This window comes from Aquarana catesbeiana, linkage group LG12, assembly GCF_042186555.1.
Source record: "Aquarana catesbeiana isolate 2022-GZ linkage group LG12, ASM4218655v1, whole genome shotgun sequence".
NCBI lineage: Eukaryota > Metazoa > Chordata > Amphibia > Anura > Ranidae > Aquarana > Aquarana catesbeiana.
The window spans coordinates 43,218,995-43,240,772 of NC_133335.1; the positions used below are offsets into that span (position 1 = coordinate 43,218,995).

Consider the following 21,778-nt stretch of genomic DNA (forward strand, 5'->3'; position numbering starts at 1 on the left):
GGCATTACCATGATCAGAACTTGCAGCATGTGATGCAGAGCTCAGTCACATGGCGCAGCCAACGTGTGCTTATCCCCTGTGGGTCATTGTGGTTTCTATGCAGATCAATAATCCCCATCTCATACTACAGTAATGTTTCACCTGCTGCTTCATCTCCAGCCACTGCTCATATCCTGCATTTGTGTTCCTGTCTGACTCCGAAGCTACATTGTATTTTCAGTGACTAATAGACTTTTGTGCTTAGAGTTCATTGAAGCCTAGATTCTTGGGTCAAATTTAGCATCAGTATGCATTGTTAACGTGACTAACTAGTCAGCCCACCTACATACACTATATTACCAAAAGTATTGGGACACCTGCCTTTACACGCACATGAACTTTAATGTTATCCCAGTCTTATTCCGTAGGGTTCAATATTGAGTTGGCCCACCCTTTGTAGGCATAACAGCTTCAACTCTTCTGGGAAGGCTGTCCACAAGGTTTAGGAGTGTGTCTATGGGAATGTTTGACCATTCTTCCAGAAGCCCATTTGTGAGGTCAGGCACTGATGTTTGACGAGAAGGCCTGGCTCGCAGTCTCTGCTCTAAGTCATCCCAAAGGTGTTCTATTGGGTTGAGGTCAGGACTCTGTGCAGGCCAATTAAGTTCCTCCACCCCAAACTTGCTCATCCATGTCTTTCTGGTCATTGCTTTGTGCACTGGTCCAAATCATTTGGTGGAGGGGGGATTTTGGTGTGGGGTTGTTTTTCAGGGGTTGGGCTTGGCCCTTAGTTCCAGTGAAGGGAACTCTTAAGGCGTCAGCATACCAAGACATTTTGGACAATTTCATGCTCCCAACCTTGTAGGAACAGTTTGGGGATGGCCCCTTCCTGTCCCAACATGACTGCTCACCAGTGTACAAAGCAAGGTCACCAAACAAAAACTCCACCTTTTCATTATTAAATAGCAACCCTCGATTTTTATTCAGTGACTTTGTCAAGGTTGAAATAATGGTCTGCAGCTGGCAGTAAGAAGCATTTCAGCAATCTCTTCTGTCCCAGTGATCAGACTGCAACATTGCAAGTCACAAGGTAAGAGGTTGCAGCAGGGGCAGGTATGCTTCAGACATTTGTGAACACTGCTAAAAACTGCAGCGGCACAAGAAATTTCATGACTGTATCATCTCTTGTGCCGGTATCTCAGTCCAGGAAGATGCTGACCCTTTCAATGATGCCTGAATAAAGATGGCTCTATTCTTTTGGAGAGAAAAGCCGATGAAGGTGTTGTCGGGGGGAAGTGTGATCTCTGAGCGGTAATACACTTTATAGGTGGAGTTTGGACTAAAGGCACTCCTAGTTCTCCAGTGGTGGGATCTTTATGCCGTATATCTGGTATCTCTTATTGTACTTGATGGACGCGGTGATGTCTTCACCCACCTTGGTGTGCCTCATCTCTGCCTGTTGGATTCTTATAATATCAGGTAAGCAATGATCAGAGCCTGTGTGCCCCTTGCAGTGGTGGCTGTAAAAAGGCTGTTTGATCCTGTATGCACAGACCCTCCCCTTCTTCCACTGACTCCAGAACAGGTCCGGATAAGATGGAGTTACTGGAGTCAGGCTGTACATGCCAAGTTTTTGTGTTTATTGCTAGAGTTTTTATTTATTTTTCTCTTGGGAGAGTGCATGTGATCAGCACAGGGCCAATCAGCGCTGTCCAGATAGAGGGTCAGGGGTCCTGGATCCTGATAGGACAGCTCAGTGCAGTATGAAAACTCCTCCTACAAGCTTTAAGCAGGAACTGGTAGAAGTCACAAGACTGCTATATACTGCTGATGAGAAAAGGTATTTAGCAGTTTTTATATTTACTAAAATAATTGCATTTCCATGTTCTGTGTGCTGTAGGAGAACAGATATAGTGTATGCAGAGTCCTGGGTTTAGTAACATTTTAAGTCCATTTTCTAAGATAAAAAAACATAATCTTGCATATACAATTGCTACACAAGCCATACTGTCATTTAGTATTGTTGAAAAATACCTTTCCTTTTTAAACTGTAGCTGCTATCTTTTTTTTTTTTGTAAAACTCGATGCAGTATGGCAACCTGGAGGTGTTCTGAACACCAACTGCGTGACAAGGAATGTAATTTCCTGCTTGTGTGATTGGCTCCATGATACAAGTCACATTTTAGGCATCCCCTGAAATAGGAATTTTGGTTTTGGTGAGACACTGCCCAAAAACTTCTAAAGGGATGCAGACACTGCAACTTTTCTCATCAGAACACTGAGAGTGCACCAGGAGATTATAATGAACCTTCCCTTTCAGAATCGGTCTGTAAAGGACATGGTGAAGCAAACCTCTATTTCTTCACAGCAGAAATGTATGCTAATCACCCAGAGGGGATTCCCCCCCCCCCCCCCCCCCTCAAAAGTGGGGCTACACTTTTTTTTTATTTTTTACCCCTTCCTGTCACAGAATTGTATCCTTTTTTGTGGTTTTTCATAAATACCCTTTTGGATTCCTTTTATCTGTCATTCCATATTTGTCACCTAGCCCCTAGCTGCCCCCAGCTTTTTGGTATATGCACGTCATGCCAGAAGGATTTGGACCAATCTATAACACAAAAGTGCAAGAACCTGGAAGAGAGAGCCACATCTTTATGATTTAAGAAAGGAAAATGGCAGCATGGGGCTGGGTATGCAGCAGCAGAGTGGCAGATTACAACAAAGCAACGCTGGATTTGCTGGTATGCTTATTGAGGATAGCCAAGAAAAAAAAGTAAGAGGGGTTCGGGAAAAAATACTAACACAGGGTGGGGTGAAGTTACTCTTTAACCACTTCAATACCGGGCACCCCCCCCCCCCCCTTCCTGCCCAAGCCAATTTTCAGCTCTGTCGCATTTTCAATGACAATTGCGCGGTCATACTACACTGTACCCAAACAAGATTTTGATCATTTTGTTCCCACAAATAGAGCTTTCTTTTGGTGGTATTTGATCACCTCTGGGGTTTTTATTTTTTGCTAATAATAATAAGTAAACGAAAATTTTGAAAGTTTTTCTTCGTTTCTGTTATAAAATTTTGTAAACAAGTGCGTTTTCTCCTTCACTGATAGGCACTCATAGATGGCACTGATATGCAGCACTGATGGGCACTGATAGGCGACACTGGGCACTGAAAGGCTGCACTGATGGGTACTTATGGGTGGCACTGATAGGTTGCACTGATGGGCATCACTGATATGGAGGCACTGGCATTGCTGGGCACTGATTGGCATCATATGTGGGCACTGATTGGCATCCCTGGTGGCCATGGGTGACATACCTGGTAGCCATGTGTGACATCCCTGGTGGTCCCAGGTGGGCATCCTCAGGGGGGCTGCGCTGATAGTCAATCCCGTCAGAGGCTCTTTACCCAGATTGGAGATGCGGTGTGTCAGACTGACACACAGTACCAGCACCACCGTTCGCCGCGCTGCGCCCCCACCCGCGGGCATGTGCTGACTTGTTATCTTGATCACGTCATATGACGTCCAGTCAGGATAACACAACCACTTTGTGCAAATCATATGGCGGGTGGGAAGTGGTTAAACCATTATTTATTTTTTTCCTATGTCTAAACACCCACTATGACCATTATGATGGATACCCACTCTCCTTGCTGAATTTTTTTATTTTCTGTTTAAAATGCTTCCAAAGTCGAGACATTTTCTACCTTCATGCCTTCCCTGCATTAAGATAAAAAATGTCCTAGTAATTGTTTAGCCCCCACCCCCACCACCATAAATGCCTTTCTTTCTTGATCCAGCGCTTTGTCCATCTGCAGCAGCACTCTACCCTCTCTCCCCTCTCAAAGGACACAGATGCAGCAGCGGAAGCCATTGGCTGTTGTCAATTGTTGCTGTCGGTCAAATCCTGTGTGGGGGGGGGGGGGGGGTCGAACCACGCTGTGTTGTGTGTCTATTGACGCTGTGAAATTTGGGGTTGTATAGCCCAAGTGTAGCGCCTGCTAGCAAGTACAGTCCATGCCAGAAATGATCATTTAAGGGCTTGTTGGCTCACTTTAATTAAAGAGAGTTCCAGAAAACAAAATCGAAGGGCTTCCTTCGCAGTGGGTTTTCGCCATCAACACCAAATAACGGTAGATTCCGCCACCTGGCTTACACATGCAACGTTGCCGCTGTAGCCTTTCACTTTAGGCCAGGGGTCAGCAACCTTTTTTCACTTAAGGGCAGGATTCTATATATGTAAATGCATAGAGGGCTGCTTTCACCTGCTAATAAATGAAGATAATAATAATCCTAACATAGTCATAACAGTACAGGTTTACCTCACTTTAAGGTGCTTCATTAATACAAAGCCAGTTCACCCCCTTTACATTACACAGCCCCCTGCACCTCCTGACCCCTTTAAATTACACAGCGCCTGCACCTCTGGACCCCTTTCCATTACACAGCCCCTGCACCTCTGGACCCCTTTCCATTACACAGCCCCTGCACCTCTGGACCCCTTTCCATTACACAGCGCCCCCTGCATATTACACAACGCTCTACCCTTTCCTACCTTGCTCCATGCAGAGAGGGAGACAGAGCAGAGCGGAGCAGGAAGCTCAATGTGAACCCGGGAGACACAACAGCGCTGATAAGACAGTGGAGATTCCGGAGTTAATAATTCATTTTAACAAGCAGCCAATCACCTGGAAAGTTCCCGCTGTCTTATCAGCGCTGCTGTGTGTCTCCCATGTTCTCATTCAGCTACCTGCTCCACGCTGCTCTTACTTCCGCGAGCCAGGTGCATGTGAATTCATCACGTCTACTGACAGGCCGGACATTTAGCGGCCGTGGGCCGGGTGCAGCCAGCGGGCCGTAGGTTGCCGACCCCTGCTTTAGGCCCTCATCTGTCTCCCACAGACCATTTTGTTGCCAACATTCCCTGCATAGCCTACAGCCCCTTGCTGCTCTGGCCCTCAGGCATTGTTCTCTGTCTTTCCCAGTGCAGACATGTACCCCTCTGGCTTCTTCCTTGCACATCTGGACTCCTCGGGAGGGTTGAGGTCCGGTCACTAATAATAGCCCAGCACTCACCTGACCAATCAATGTGTTGGTGGTTCACAAAATCTGGAGCCAGGACTAGAGATTTCATCCCACCCAGGTTTTAATAAAGGCTCCAGGTCCCAAAATGGATTTTTCAAAAGCATGAGGAAACTGAAAAGCCAGTTTCCTCCTAACTAAGCAAAAAGAAAACCCCCTGGAGCCCCTCAACCTGCCTGGTTGATAATCCTCGGTTACCATCACCTCAGCGGGGCAAGGCCCTGCCACAATGCACACAGCCGGCATTAGTGTTTCCATAGCAGTCGGCTTGCTATGGGGGCACTCGCAGAAGAGGAGGAGTGAAGAGCTCCAGTGGGTGGACCCCAGAAAAGGAGGTCCATTGTACAAAGCAGGTAAGTGTAACATGTATATGATTTAGGAGGGAATAAATTGGCCTTTAAAACCACTTTAGGGCCCATATACACCAGAAACTGCGCTTTTTTGCAAATGCAGTGACATGCATTTTGATGCGCATTTTTGTGTTCGTTTGCAGTGCATTTTTCTTAAGCTTGTGTTTCTTGTGAGGTCACTTCTGTCTTCCTTGGGCGTTTTTGTGTACCCTAAACTGTGTTGCAATGAATTTGTGTGCATTTACATGCATTGCGCTAATTTGTGCATTTGCAGTGCAGAAAAATGCAACTTGCTGCACTCTTTTTCACTGCAATAGTATGAACTATACCCATAGGATAACCTGGACTTTAGACTGTCTGTGCAGTTGGAGTGCAGTAAAAAAAATGCATCCCACAGTGGTGTAGTGGGTAGCACTTTCGCCTAGCAGTAAAAATGGTTGCTGGTTCCAATCCTAACCACGACACTACCTGCCTGGAGTTTGCATGTTCTCCCTGTGCCTGTGTGGGTTTACTCCGGGTAGTCCAGTTTCCTCCCACACTCCAAAGACATGCTGGTAGGTTAATTGGATCCTGTCTAAATTGGCCCTAATATATGAATGTGAGTTAGGGACCTTAGATTGTAAGCTGCTTGAGGGCAGGGACTGATGTGAATGTACAATGTATATGTAAAGCGTTGCGTAAATTAACGGCGCTATATAAGTACCTGAAATAAATTTAAAAAATGAAATAAAATCCCACTGCATCTAGTGTGAATGGGCCCTGAAGTCGCAGCAAGAACTGGAACACACATTGGTGGGGAGACACCGAAAACTCCCAGGGAACAGAACCAGGGGTGATGTCAGGGGGGTCTCGGTATTGAAGCACCCAAGAAATCTTCGCAGTGAGGGGGGGCTGATAACGCACACTGAGCTCCGCCTATAACGTGTGGGTGGACTTTCAGTCCAGATACTGTGCCTGCAGTCATTTAGAAATTGTTGGGTGTGAATGTAGATGGTTGCGGTAAAAAAAAAAGGAAAGGCTTAGTCTGCAGATTGTGTTTTTTTTTTTTATATCTCAGTGAGATGTTTCATACAGCTGTGCCAGTGGAGTATTTCACCTTCTCCCCTCCCCCTCCTCCTCCACCTTAGTGCCTGTTTACTGATTACACTCCTTGCCATGGACACTCATTCGGTGTGAATGATCAGTGTAGCCTCTGCTCAGCTCGGTCATTTTGGGCTTGCAGCCCACTGAACACAAAAAGGAGACTGTCATTTGGTTGCCAAAACAACACAGATACTTCCTTCAGACACTGATAAATGACAAATGACAAAGATAAATGACACTCCATACGCCTGCAGTTATCCCCAGATCACAGTAGAGGGCACCATTTTATAGGCTGACATTTATTTTATTACAGTGAATTATAGTGATTGTCTTTGAGCTTGGAGAGGACACTGTGTCCTGTCGATCGTATTCTGTCTTCTTTTTTTTTTTTTTTTTTCTTCTTCTGATAACCTAGTGTAGGTTTTAAGTGCAGAATCTGATATACATAAAATATTTATTTCCAGTGCGCAAAATGGAGATGTTCTGGTTTTAGGGTAGCAGTGAGCAGAAGAGAAAATTTTGGTTGCCATGGAAACTATATAGTTATATGATTTATGCGCTGAGCGACCGCAAGATTAACCTCACCTTAATAGCAGGAAAATATGTTTATCTATTACAGGTATTTATATATAGATCGCCAACAATTTATGCAGCGCTATATATGCTGTACATTGACATCAGTCTCTGCCCTCAAAGAGCTTACAATCTAAAGTCCCTATCTCGCATGCATACATACACATACTAGGGACCAATAAACCTACAAGCATGTCTTTGGAGTGTGGCAAATAAAAAATATACATTTAACATATATACAATTGCTACAAAATAATGCAGTTGAAAGTTATTAAAAATTATCTTCCCTTATCAATCCGCAGGGCTGTAATTTTTTTGTAAAATGCAATATGGCAACCTGGAGATGTTCTGTACACAGATGGTGAACAGAATCACCCCCAGAAATGTAATTTCCTGCTTGTGTGATTGGTTTACCGATTTTGCCAGAAGTCTGCCCTAAGGTACAAATCAGATTTCAGGAATTCCCTGCGACAAAAATGTAATTTTTTGGTGAGAAACTACCAAAGGGAAATCACCTCTAAAGGGATGCAGACCCTGCCACTTTCATCATTAGAACCCTGTAGCTGATTGAGAAATATAAAGTCACTCCCATTTACAATCACTCACACATGGACACAGACAAACAAATGGCAAAATCTTCTCAATAACAAAAGATAACAATCTGCAACATTATTTGTTAAAAATCCCTTCAATGTACATAGATCACCCAGAGGGGAATGGTTTTTGTTGTTTCTCAACAAATGTGAAGTTACTCTTTAATTTATATATAAATTCATTATTATTATTATAATACGCAATTTATATAGCGCCAACAGTTTACGCAGCGCTTTACAATGTGGTGGGGGGGACAACACAATTACAGTACAGTATATATATTCTCTACTGTGTATGTGTGTGTATGTATGTGTGTGTGTGTGTGTGTGTGTGTGTGTGTGTATATGTATATATATATATATATATATATATATATATATATATATATATATATATATATATATATATATATATATACATACACCCACACACTTTTATTTGTAAAGATAAACTCTGTGAATTGGGCAAAATGGAGAAGAAATAAAGCACGTCTCTTCTGCATTAAAATCCCTGCCCGTTTGCCCATTCTACACTTCTCACTAAAGTTCCACTTTAAGAGTAGGGGCAGATGAAGAGACTTAAAGCGGAACTTCACCCAAAAGGCAAAGTTCCACTTTTTATCCCCCCCTCCATAATTGTAATATATTTTGGGGGGGGGGGGGGGGGCATGCACAGTGGGCAGCTGGTTATGAAACCGCAAGCAGTCAGTCAGCTGCCCATGGTTATGATGCCAGCGCCTGCACCCGAAGACCGGTGTTCTGGCGAGAAAGTTCCGCTCGGCGGATAAGGACCCCCCTCTACTGCGCAGGTGCTGCGCCTGCGCAGTAGGATCCGGCGGAAATAGCCGAAGGTGAATAGCTGAAAATCAGCTGTACACGGCACCTGTAAGAGGGCCCCTCGCGGGCTCGCTTTGCTCGCCACGCTTTGGGCATGGCCTCGCTTCGCTCGGCTCTTTTTGATTCCCCCTCTAGGTCCACTTGGATGGTGGGGAAGGAACCTGGGCCCAGGGCGCAGGCGCCGTGTACAGCTGATTGAAGAGTTTGAGCTTTGGCTGTCTCCGGCGGCTGACAGTAGTTCGCACTGCGCAGGCGCTGTGCCTGCGCAGTACAAGGGGGGGGGGTCCTTATCCGCCGAGGGAACTTTCTCGGCAAGACACCGGCATGGAGCCAAGTCGTCGGGTGAGGATATCGCTGTTTCCTGGGACAGGTATGTGAGTGTTTTTTTTTTAAAGTCAGCAGCAACAGTATTTGTAGCTGCTGACTTTTAAATCTTTGTTTACAGGGTAAAGCTCCTGTTTAATTGCTTACCATACCCCCTGCTCCAGCTGGCTCTGACCCTCTCCTCTTCTTCCTGAAGCGCCAGCCTGTGGGTCTCCTTCAGTGTCATCATATACAGTTCAGGGATATTAACCCTGCATTGTGTGTGAAGGCTATAAGAGTGCAAGTGTGGCTAGGAGTGCCTTAGAAAGGCTTGATCCAGTCGCACAGATTGAAGGAGCCCGCTGGAGCTGGGAATTAAGGTATTTCTCTTTTCCGACACCCTACACTTAACAAGCAATTAACCCTTGCAGTGCGGCCAACTCCACTGCAAGGGTACTCTTTGCCTAATGCCCAGGGTTTACCTTAAACTAAACTAGATATCTTTAATATTGTCCTGTATAAATTCTTTTTTTATTTTATTTTTTTATTTTTTTTTGTGAAAATCGCTTTTCCTTCTGAGCATGCCACCAAGTTCTGAAACGGGAAAACTCTAAACAATAGATTTTGTAAATAGCACCTGCATGTGGGTGTCAGCTGTGCTGGATAATAAGTATAATGGGTAATAGAATGAACACCTGGGTCTCCGTGTGCTGGTGGTTTGTAGAACTGTAATATGCGCATCGTCTGTGAAGACCCTCCCGTGTGAAATCACACAACTGTACTGCCGCCTTGCTAATTATCTAATGATCATCTGCGTTCATTAAAGCTTTTTATGGCACAGCAATAAACAAGCCTCAATGAGTGTTTATCATGTCACAGAGTATTCAGCAAATTGACTTGATGGAGCTAGTAGTGTGCCTTGATTTAGCGTCTGTGTCTCCTAAGGCCAGCGTCTACAAAGCTCTGCGCTGGCAGAAGTGTGCCCTGTGCAGGCATATAAGGAATGGAAAAATTTATTGGAAAAAACATGTTGGTGTGAACTGTAATTTTCTATTTCAATATGGTTTTTGTTTAAGTAATTGCTGTAAGTGCTTACTGTTTAGGACAATACAGCTTGGGATTATGTGTGTGAATGTCTGTGATACCCGATAGCAGCTGCTTACGGTATTTGACCTTGAGAGTGTACTTGGTCATGATGAATGATGGCAAAACACACTCTGAAGTCTTTTAAACCGAAAAATCCGTGGGAACCAAACACTGATATTTCAGCAGTGGGTATGAGCGAAATCCCTCACTAGCCTCTTGTATTTATGAAGACATTTGTCTAACCCTTACACACCGAGGCAGTTTTCAGCCATTTTAGTGCTAGAAATGGTGCCTGTAAAGCGCCTGAAAACTGCCTCCCATGCCGGCTGAGTGCTTTCACACTGGGGCGGTGCGCTTGTGGGATGTTAGAAAAAGCCCTGCAAGCAGCATCTTTAGGGCGGTTTGGGAGCGCTGTATACAGCGCTCCCAAAACGCCCCGCCTATTGCAGTGAATGGGCAGCGCTTCCGAAGCGCAGCAACATGAGCGTTAAAAGCGCCCTGCTAGCGTCAGAAAAGCGCCGCTAAAACGGTGGTAAAGCATCCCTTAAACGAGCGGCGCTTTACCGCTAACGCACGGGCAGCCCCAGTGTGAAAGGGGTCTTAGGGATACATGTCCTCCCCTAGATGCAATCTATCGCCATTCACAGGTAACTGCTGGATTTGCAGATACATGCATATAGATGCTCACAGAGTCAGAGAGGTGCGACTTCTGTCAGCCTGCCTAAAAATGGAGAGCAACTGAGCATGTGCAGAGCAGGGTGGGACCGCGTATTACTGGATTTTACACAGTATAGACACTCGTTTGTAATGTTTCACGTATCTATACCTGCAGAAGGGGCCAACCTGAAGTCATCTAGCAGGGCTTAATTTTCTGCCTAAAGTTCCACTTTAAGTATATAATGTATTATTTAAAGTGAAGATATTTAGAAAATCCAGCAACAAAGGCCACCCCTCCTGTGGCATATACTGATAGCTCCATGTTTTTTCTCTTTGCAGTTGGATTGTACAACTTCGACAAAACCAAACAATGTATTGGAACCTTGACCATCGAGATCGACTTCCTTCAAAAGAAGAGTGTGGACTCCAACCCCTACGACACAGACAGGATGGCTGGAGAGTATATCCAGCAGTTTAATAACCAGGCCTTCTCTGTCGGGCAGCAGGTACAGCTGTTGGTAGACTACCACCAAACCATTGTTCATTTCTTTCCCCTTCTAAGTGGTCATTACCCTTCTATAATATCCATGTTTTAGCAGTTTGAGCAAAAGTACTGTATAGAGGATGCAGCATCAGTACAGACCAATCCTGTTTCCTGTAGCCGATTTCATTGGGGAATCCTAAAGCTTTGATTTTTTGGTGCTCGTGTATACAAAACATGTTGCCCCAGACCAAAGCTTTTGCTGGCCAGTACATAAACTTTTTGTTTAAAAAAAAAAAAAATTCTATTGAACAAATCGGTCAAACAAAACACACGTCAAAAGAAATCCATCCAATTGCATGACAAAATAATTATCAATAGAATAAAATTTTTCATAGAGGTTAATCCCCGATTTATACAGCATACAAAATAATGCTAAACATTAAAGACCTTAGAAAATAGATGTATCGTATTTACCAGTATACTTCAGAACTCTATAGCCTGATAACTAACGTATACTTTGAGGGTATGAAATGAAGGAAAAAGTTCAGGGGGGGGAGGCTGCAAGAAGGAAATGCATCCATATTGTGTATGCATCATCTTAGAAGCACATACTCTAACCCACAGGTGTCAAACTGGCGGCCCTCCAGCTGTTGCGGAACTACAAATCCCATTTGGCATTGCTGACATTTACAAGCATGACTCCCTCAGGCAGAGGCATGAATGGAATTGTAGTTCAGGAACAGCTAGAGGACCTCCAGTTTGACACCCCTGCGAAACCACATAGACTAACCACAGGCATCTATCCACTGTGACCAAACTTTGTCAAATTTTTTTTGGGCATTGCCTTCTCTCGTATGTGATTCTATAAAGGTAGAACTGAGTTAACAGAATGTATCCAAGACTTTCGATTAGATGGTTCTATTGACTTACATCTCAAAAGAATTTCTTGTCTTGCATAACATAGAGTGAAAGTTAGGCAGAGATTAGAATATCTATCACCATCTATTTCTTCCAAGTGACTTAATAGTAGGACAAGAGGGTCTAAAGGGACTTTGGCGTTGCATACATCACTTAGGGTTGTAGCTACTACCTCCCAGTATGGGTGTAGCTTGAGGCAGGACCAGACCATGTGCCAGAAAGTGCCTATCTTGAGATTACATCTGGTGCATTTCAAATCTAGCTGGGATATATGCGAGAGAGTCTCTGTGGGGTATAATACTCTCTATGAAGGAACTTGAGTTGGATAAATCTATCCTTTGCTGCTATCATGGAGGGAACAAAGAAAGAGATACATTCCTCCCACACTTCCTTATCAAGGGTCAGGATTGTTTGCTCTCCCTCCACCTGACAAGTGAACAGGTAGTTTTGGTGTCCTAGGCTACAGTCAGGTATAAGTAGAGGGAGGACAGAGGTTTCCCCATCACACTAGAGGTCAAAAGGCGCTCAATAGAGTCTGACTCAAGAGCCACCAGTTGTGTGAACTGAGCCCCGATAGCATGTAGTAATTGCCAGTATCGACATTCAAATGATCTAGGCACCTAATAAAGACTCCTCATTTCTTGAAAGCGCATGAGTTTACCTGGCACTATAACATGTTTCAGGGTGGTGATCCTTTTTTTGGCCCACGACGAAGGGTCTGGAATAGTATTTAATTGAGGCAGCGTTGGTTTGCCCCAAAGAGGTGTGTGTGGAGACACATGAAAAGGTTTCCTGTATATTGCCGTGGCCTCCCTCCAAGCTCGTATTGTGGTTTTCATAGATGCTGCTAGTGAAGGTGGAGCCCTCACTCCCCGGAACCCCAAATTGCTCATTGCTGCATATGAATCCAGGATCGCCGCCTCCAACATCGCAGCTGGGTTTTGTCTGTGCTGGGAGAACCCAGTACATAGATTTAAAGGCTAAGTTCACCTTTAGGAGCATGTTACATGTTACACATCCATGTTTTGAGTGTAATCTGCTGCTATGCAGCAATCTCCCGCAGCCAGCGCTTCCTGCTTTGTGACTGCGGACAGGGGGGATCTTCTCACCACACCCACTGTCACAATTTAAAAACTGCATGGCTTCGCCCACACAGCTGCATCATTCATTCACAGTTTCCTGTGACTGAATTGGACTGCTAGTACAATCAGCCATTGCAACTGATGGCTTGTAGTTCTCAATGAACTTTAAGAACGCCGGTGAGCATCCTCCTAGTTCATCGATTTTCCTGCCATTCAGTAACTGAGGCAGACATTGTACTGAGAGGCTGCAGGATCCTGGCATTGCACTCATGACCTGCAAAAAAAATAATAAATGCATTTTTTTACCTACAAAAAGATGTGCATTTTATTTTTTTTTTTACAAAAGGTGATTTTATCCTTTTAACTTGTTCAGAATGTTTGCACCTGGCCGCAGGCCCTCTTCTTCCTTTGAAATATTTCATGGCATCTGGGGTTCCTGGAACCTCTTCTGGCTTCCCTCTTTCTGAAGAAGCAGCAGTTGTGTTCAGCAGTACATGAGGGGGAATGTTTGCACTTTTTCCTGCACTTCTGTAGGTGTAATATCTGTTTTATCTTAAGTATTTATCCAGCCTACGCAATGGCTTCCTTCATTGAATGTGTGGGTGTACTGCAGATGCACGCCATGCATATTACACTGACTTAGCAAATCGTGATACAAAATCTGAGCGTAGCAGTCCAAAATGTTTTGTGTAAAACCCCTTTCACGCTGGAGGCGTTTTTTTAGGCGCATTGGTGCTAAAAATAGCGCCTGTAACGCACCTGAAAAAAGCCTCATCTCCAGTCCTAGTGTAAAAGCCTGAGTGCTTTCACACTGGGGTGCTGCGTTGGCAGCATGTTGGAAAAAAAAAAAGTCCTGCAAGCAGCATCTTTGGGGCGCTTTAGGAGTGGTGTATACGCTGCTCCTAAAGCACCCCTGCCATTGAAATCAATGGGCAGCGCCGCTTTGCAGGCGCTTTTAACCCTTTATTCGGCAGCTAGCGGGGGTTAAAAGCGCCCTGCTAGCGGCCGAAAAGCGCCTCTAAAACTACGGTAAATCGTCGCTTTACCGCTAACGCGGCCGCGCTGTCAGTGTGAAAGAGCTCTTATTTATTATATCGTATATATCATTTTTTTTTCCAGACACCCTAGAAAATAAAATGGCGGTTGTTGCAATACTTTGTCACACCGTATTTGTGCAGCGGTCTTAGAAACGCAATTTTTTGGGAAAAGATACACTTTTTTTAAAAATAAAAAAAAATAGGAAAACCTTAAAGTTAGCCCAATTTTTTTCTATATTGTGAAATATAATATTACGCCGAGTTAATTGATACCCAACATGTCATGCTTCAAAATTGCGCCCGCTCGTGGAATGGCGACAAACTTTGGCACTTAAAAAATCATAGGTGACGTTTAAAAAAAATCTACAGGTTACCAGTTTTGAGTTACAGAGGAGGTCTAGTGCTAAAATTATTGCTCTCGCTCTGACGATCGCATGGATACCTCACATGTGTGGTTTGTCATTTTCATATGTGAGTGCGACTTGCGTATGCGTTCGCTTCTGCTCGCAAGCACAGAGGGACGCTTTAAAAAAAAAAAAATTATTATTTTTTATTTTACTTCTTTTTTATTTTTACACTGTCCTTTTAAAATGAACATTTTTTGGATCACTTTTATTTCTACTACAAGAAATGTAAGCATCCCTTGTAATAGAAAAAAAAAAGCATGACAGGATCTCTTTAATGTGAGATCATCTCAGATCTCACATTTACACTTAAAAGCAATTAAAAAAAAATGGCTGCCATAACGGTATTTAATGTCAAAGTAGCAACGTATATCCACAGTGGGCGGTCGGTAAGTGGTTAAAGTCCCATTATTTGAGGGTTCTCTTTCTATTCAGTATGCAATTTAAGGGATGCTGGCAATCAATCAGCTACAACTTACATTATTCTCTCTAGGATACTGGACGAGGACAAAACTGTCAGTAAAGCCTTGTTTTCTTTGATGTAATCATCATGTAAATGTATTTTTTGTGCTCTTTTGCGCATTTTTATTGAGCTTCTTTGAGCATAAGTGTGTTTTTTTTCACAAACTCTCCCTTTAGCACATTTTTATCTTTTTTTTTTTTTTCTGGTGCATTTTCTTAGCTTCTTTGAGCTTTTCCGCGCTTTTTTGCATGTTTTTGGGCACTTAGATGTCTTTTCTGCTCGAAAGCTCCTCTCAAAAACGTGAGTTTGGGGGGGGGGGGGGGGTGTTCTACCTGTAGGAGCATAGTCCTGTAAACTCCTGAAAAGAGCTGTAGTGTGCATGGACACATTGGCTAACATGGAGGGGAATTTCCAGGCAGGAAAAAAAATGAGAGCTCAAAATCTGTATGAGCCGCTTCTTTGAGATGCAGTGTTCATAAGTCCTAACATTGTTTTTTATCAAGAGATAGGATGGCCTTACAGTCTGATATTTTTGCTCTGCCATAAACTGAATACAAGTATTTAAAAAAGAAAGAAGTATCCTCTTAGAAGTGAGACTATACTTTTATAACCATTCTTGAGTGAAGATTCAGACTTGGAGATTCCCATTGTTAAAGAGGAACTACAGTCTGCTCACATAATTTGTATTAAAAACATCTTTGCCATTCTGAAGCTTCCCTCCAACCACGTTGCATATTATTATTTATATACTGTGATTCTGTACTTGCCAAATATGCTGCAAAAATCTCCCTCCACTAAGTCTGGCTGTATCCATTTTAATTGTGTGCAGCTTAAGCTGCTGCCTGATCACTTGCTGGATTTACACAGACACAAAGAGGCACGCCTCCAGCTCTGCAGCTTTCATTGGCCCTCTTATGACTCCTCTCCCCTCCCTTTCTGGCAAACTCTCAAGAGTGAGAGAGAGAGCTGTGTATGATGTCATAAGCCTAGGCTAATGACCAGACAACAAACAGGAAGTGGGCTGTATAAGGTATTTACTGGCCGAATAAAAATGTGTTACTATCCAAAGTTAAAACAACAAGGGCTGAAGATTTAATAGATGGAAAGTTGAAAAAAAAATGACTGAAGGTCCGCTTTAACTTTTTACATTTTTTTTTCTTAATTATGGAACCAGTTTGGTGCTCAGTATTCAATCTTCTATAGATGATACCAATGTGATGTTGCCTAAGCTGCTACACTTTTTTCCCTCCTGTAAATTCTACTTTTTGACCTACTACATATCTTGGGTTTCCCTGGTAAAATGTGTTCTTTCATCAGCAAACATCTGCTTTGTTCCTTGTCTGCAGCTGGTGTTCAGTTTCAACGATAAACTTTTTGGGCTGGTTGTAAAGGATATTGAAGCAATGGACCCATGCATCCTGAGGGGGGAGCAGCCCTCTGGCAAGAAACAGAAGGTGAGGTCATATTTAGATTTTTTTTCATTTAAAAATGTTATAATGATTTCTGTTGTGATATTTGTGCTTGTTCATTTTTCTTACACAACATTTTTTATTTTTTATTTCTGTCCTTAAGGCCCCATTCACACATTGCTCTCTATGGAACAGCTGACATCCACTGACATCCAATCCTGTCCGTTAAAAGCAGACAGATGGGGGATCCGTTCCCCATCTGTCTATTGGATCAGATGACAGTCGGATGGAAAAGGACAGGTGGTCCGTTTCCATCCGACTGCCCCTTAGAGAACAGCAGGGCTGTGTCCGTGTCTGCTCTGCATCAATAGAGCGGACATGGACCTGTCATCCACTTGCTTAGCGGGGATCAGTGGAGAGTGGGCGGATGTGCTGGTGGAGTCTGCCTCACGTGAAAAGGGTTTGTCTTGTTAAAAATGTGTCAGTTTGTTTTCTATAATTGTGTAGTAGCCAATACAGAAAACATCTCCTACAGCCTTTCCCAACCAGTTACAACTAACACCAGTTATCCTTTCAGCTATCTACAAGGGGAGAATTCTTATTATTACCATCAATATAACAGAAGCATTCCTCCCACCGATCACCATTATTTCATTATTATTATTATTACTGAAAATATGCATTTCATTTGCTACAGAAAATAATTCATCTCATTATTTCAGGAAATGTATAGTGCAGCCCTGTAAGTTAAATATGCAAAGGATGCCACATGTCTAATTTTATTCATTCTTGCATACACAGGTTACTGTTCACACTGATGTCTTGTGAGTTGTAGATGGAAATTTTAGACCTAATGCCCCATACACACGATCGGACATTCCGACAACAAAATCCTAGGATTTTTTCCGACGGATGTTGGCTCAAACTTGTCTTGTATACACACAGTCACACAAAGTTGTCGGAAAATCTGATCGTTCTGAACGCGGTGACGTAAAACACGTACGTCGGGACTCTAAACGGGGCAGTAGCCAATAGCCTTCATCTCTTTATTTATTCTGAGCATGCGTGGCACTTTGTGCGTCGGATTTGTGTACACGCGATCGGAAATTCCAACAACGGATTTTATAGCCTGCTCTCAAACTTTGTGTGTCGGAAAATCCGATGGCAAATGTCCGATGGAGCCCACACACAGTCGGAATTTCCGTCAACGCGCTCCGATCGGACATTTTCCATCGGAATTTCCGACCGTGTGTACGGGGCATAACGGTTATTTGAAGGGTGCTTGCTTTTTAAAAAGGTTGAGAAAGGCTGATCTACTCAAAACTGTATGAGCCCTTTGCGGAAGTGTCTGAAGATAGAGCAGTTCTGGTTATCTGTATCAAACAATCAGGTTCACCCTTTCATTCTTCTAATAAAAAGAGAAGGCGATTATCAGTCACTACCTTTCTTGTTGCCGTACACCCTTCTAAATAGGGTCATACACTGATTGTTGGAACATTTTCCATTCACCAGTGGCTGCAGCCGCTAGGCAGTGTATGCTGACTGTGGCAGGTGCTACTGTCAAAATATAATTTCTCCGTAGTGAATGAAGGGTAGGTGCCAGCAGTGGAATTCCTCCATCCACCTGGTTTGTGTCGCCTTATTGTTCCACCTATGGGCTTGCCTCTTCAGTTCTTTCCATATGTTTTTTACAGTCTACACTGGCCTTGACCTTGGTGCATCAGTAGATTGGAAGTTCCTCAGTGGCACTGATGTAAATAGTTCTGTATGTGTATACGCGTAACAAAGACTCTTGACCACAACCATCACACAACACAAAAGCACAGCATAGAAGATAAGACATATGTAAGGCATAGCTTAACATTTCCCCGTTTGTGGAACTTGATTTGTATACTTTTTCTTCTGCAGATTGAAGCAGGTCTGGTGGTGGGAAACAGCCAGGTGGTGTTTGAAAAGGCAGACAGCTCCTCCTTAAATCTCATAGGTGAGTTATACTGTGTTGCAAAATCACACCTGAGCGATTTTCTGCTTGAAGCTTGTAGCTCTAAAGCGCTCCACAAGCCAAATTTCATTCATTTCAATGGCCCCTGTTCACAGAGTTCTGTCGCCTGAAGCAAAACGTCTGTCGCTAAAAATGAGCTTCTTTTTGGCAGATTGGAAGCAGATTGGGCCCCATAGACTTCAGTGGGAACGCCTGAAATTGAGTGACATGAGAGTTTTGTGAGCACATTGTAATTTTTCTGCTCAAACAGCAGCTCTCAACCCCTAATCGCCTCCAGCTCTCCTCCTCCTGGTGCTTTCTATTGGCTAAACAAAATGTCTGAAGCGGTAAAAGGCTTTTAATATGTTTCTAAAATGCTTGTAATACACTTCCAAAAACGCTTGTTTAGATCAGAATGCAAGCTTAGACTTCTGAGCCAAAATATTTCATTGCAGAAGGGATAGCCTTTGTTGCAGTGAATCCTGGCACAGTCGAAGAGTTAATTTGACACAAAGGAGTGTAAGTGATTACAGGGCAGATTGGTGTTATGGTTACATGGAGGCTTAAGATGAGGCTTAACATTGGGGTTATAGGGAGGGTGACCACTGGGGTTATCTGAAGGCTCGACTCTGGTGTTTTTAAGGGGGCTCGGCACTTGTGTTTACAGGAAATTTCCACCACCGAGGGTTATAGGGAGGCTTATTGCCAGGGTTTTCAGGAAGGCTGTGAGTTGGGGTTTACTGGCAGGTCAGTTGACTTCCTCCCAAGTTGGCCTTGGTATATCTGTAGTTACATTATATTAAAATGTCTCAGTGGCACTTATTTAAAGGATAAGTTGCAGGCAAAAAAAGTGCATTTTTTGGGGGGGGCCTGCAAAGCATTGTACCAGTGATCAGCAGAACGCCGGTGCCATGTAGGTCTCCTGCAGACCTGTCAGTGTATCTGTGTCCTGTTCATCCCATACAGACAAGTAAATCCAATCTGACGGGAAGAATCAATGAACTACCTTGGTGCTCCACAGCTCCATGGTAGTTCATTGAGAACTACAAGCCGACAGCCGCAAAGGATGTTGGGACTTGTAGTTCATTCACACAGCTGTGGGGGGAGGTGGGGGGATCAGTAAGTGGCTGCACCACTGGGAACATGATAAAGGTGAACATATCCCTTAAATAGTTCTGTAAAGCAAAAAAGGCTTTGTTGACAGTTTGACCCTGGGGTTTACGGTGAGGCTCAGCATGGGGTTTAGTGTTTTAGACGCTGGAAATGTGAAGTGAAACTTTAGTGTAGGGCATTGCTCTCTAAACCAGGAGCCCCTGACACTAAAAGCTAATGTATTGCAGTAAACGGTAGAAGAAACTGATTTTCTGATTCCTCATTATCAACCAATCACATAACGGCTTTCATCCTCTGATCTGTTTAAAAATGACAGCTAAAATCTGATTGGATGCTCCGGATTGCATCATTCAGCCTCTCAGCCTGGGCGATTGATTAGCAGCAATTAGCAGAACCATTAGAAGCTGCTAAGTAAATATTTATCACATTGTCATGAAAAATGAAAGCTACTTAAACACCTAATATGCGGAGGCTGTTCACAGCATTTTTTTGTAAGACAGGTTGGCCGTAAACAGGAGGTTTTCCATGTACACCTCTATCTTATGCTGTTTTTGCTCCCACAACATTTATTTTACAGATTTTTAATGGTTGTGTATGCGTTGAATGTTCATATAGTATTGCTCCTTCCTAATGCAGATTAAAGGAGTATTTGATTATATATGTAAATAGGCAAGTACATGCCTAGACACATGTCACCATTGCTTGTAGTTGAAAAATCATTTTGATATGGAAAGAATTTAGGTGTCCTTTTAAATTCAACCAGAAGGCAACAGACCAGTAATAATCTGCTCCTGTTTAGTTATTAATTCGCAGTCGCTATATCTAGCTGATAGAGGGCAGCAGAGACCAGTGATAAGTCTATATATGTACTGTGCTATTACACAGGCCTGGGATTTAAAGAAAAATAAAATGACAGATCAGGCAAGTTCAGCTTTTTAATATATAGCTGTATTAATAGGGATGTAGAATTTCTATTTACAATGCATCCTGGAAGTATTCACAGCGGTTCATTTTTTCCTACATTTTGTTATGTTACAACCTTATTCTAAAATGGATTATTTTCCTCAAAATTCTAAAAAAAATACCCCATAATGACAACACGAAAGAAGTTTGTTTATAAATCTTTGCAAATTTATTAAAAATAAAAAACAAAAAAATCCCATGTACGTAAGTATTTCCCAGCCTTTGTCATGACACTCAAAATTGAGCTCAGGTGCATCCTGTTTGCGCTGATCATCCTTGAAATATTTCTACAATTGTCCACCTGTGGTAAATTCAGTTGATTGGACATGATTTGGAAAGGTTCCCACAGTTAACAGTGCATGTCAGAGCACAAACAAAGCCGTGAAGTCCAAGAAATTGTCTGTAGACCACCAAGAGAGGATTGTATCGGGTTACTGAAAAATTTCTACAGCATTGAAGGTCCCAATCATCTGTAAACGGAAGTTGGGAACCGCCAGAACTCTTCTTAGAGCGGACCGCCCGGCCAAACTGAGCGATCTGGGGAGAAGGGCCTTAGTCGTGGAGGGGACCAAGAACCCGATGGTCACTCTGACAGAGCTCCAGCGTTTCTCTGTGGAGAGAGGAGAACCTTCCAGAATAACAACCATCTCTGCAGTACTCCACCAATCAGCCTGTATGGTAGAGTGGCCAGACGGAAGCCACTCCTCAGTAAAAGGCACATGCCAGCCAACCTGGAGTTTGCCAAAAGGCACATGAAGGACTCCCAGATCATGAGAAACAAAATTCTCTGATCTAATGAAACAAAGATTGAACTCTTTGGCCTGAATGGCAAGCATCATGTCTAGAGGAAACCAGGCATCGCTCATCACATGGCCAATACCATCCCTACAGTGAAGCATGGCGGTGACAGTATCATGCTGTGGGGATGTTCTTCAGCAGTAGGACCTGGGAGACTAGTAAGGATCGAGGGAAAGATGAATGCAGCAATGTACAGAGACATCCTTGATGAAAGCGCTCTGGACCTCAGATAGGGCAAAGATTCATCCTCTAACAGGACAACAACCCTAAGCACACAACCAAGATAACAAAGGAGTGGCTACGGGACAACTCTGTGAATGTCCCTGAGTGTCCCAGCCAGAGCCCAGACTTGAACCTGATTTAAACATCACTGGAGAGATCTGAAAATGGCCATGCACCGACGCTCCCCATGCAACCTGATGGAGTGTATAGGATCGTGCTCAAAATGACTTGAGGCTGTAATTGTTGCCAAAGGAGCTTCACTAAAGTATTGAAAAAGGCTGTGAATACTTCTGTTAATGTGTTTTTTTTAAAATAAATTTGCAAAGATTTCAAACAAACTTCTTTCACGTTGTCATTATG

The 21,778-nt window shown here is 43.3% G+C and overlaps 1 protein-coding gene across 1 annotated transcript in view; it reads left to right on the plus strand.

Moving 5' to 3' along the window:
* NSF (N-ethylmaleimide sensitive factor, vesicle fusing ATPase) overlaps positions 1–21,778 on the plus strand; it is a 131,727-nt gene that overhangs the window by 71,565 nt on the left and 38,384 nt on the right. The window contains exons 5-7 of the mRNA XM_073607653.1: positions 10,884–11,050; positions 16,279–16,386; positions 18,250–18,325. Coding sequence (XP_073463754.1) covers positions 10,884–11,050; positions 16,279–16,386; positions 18,250–18,325 — 351 coding nt within the window. The remainder of the gene's footprint in view (positions 1–10,883; positions 11,051–16,278; positions 16,387–18,249; positions 18,326–21,778) is intronic.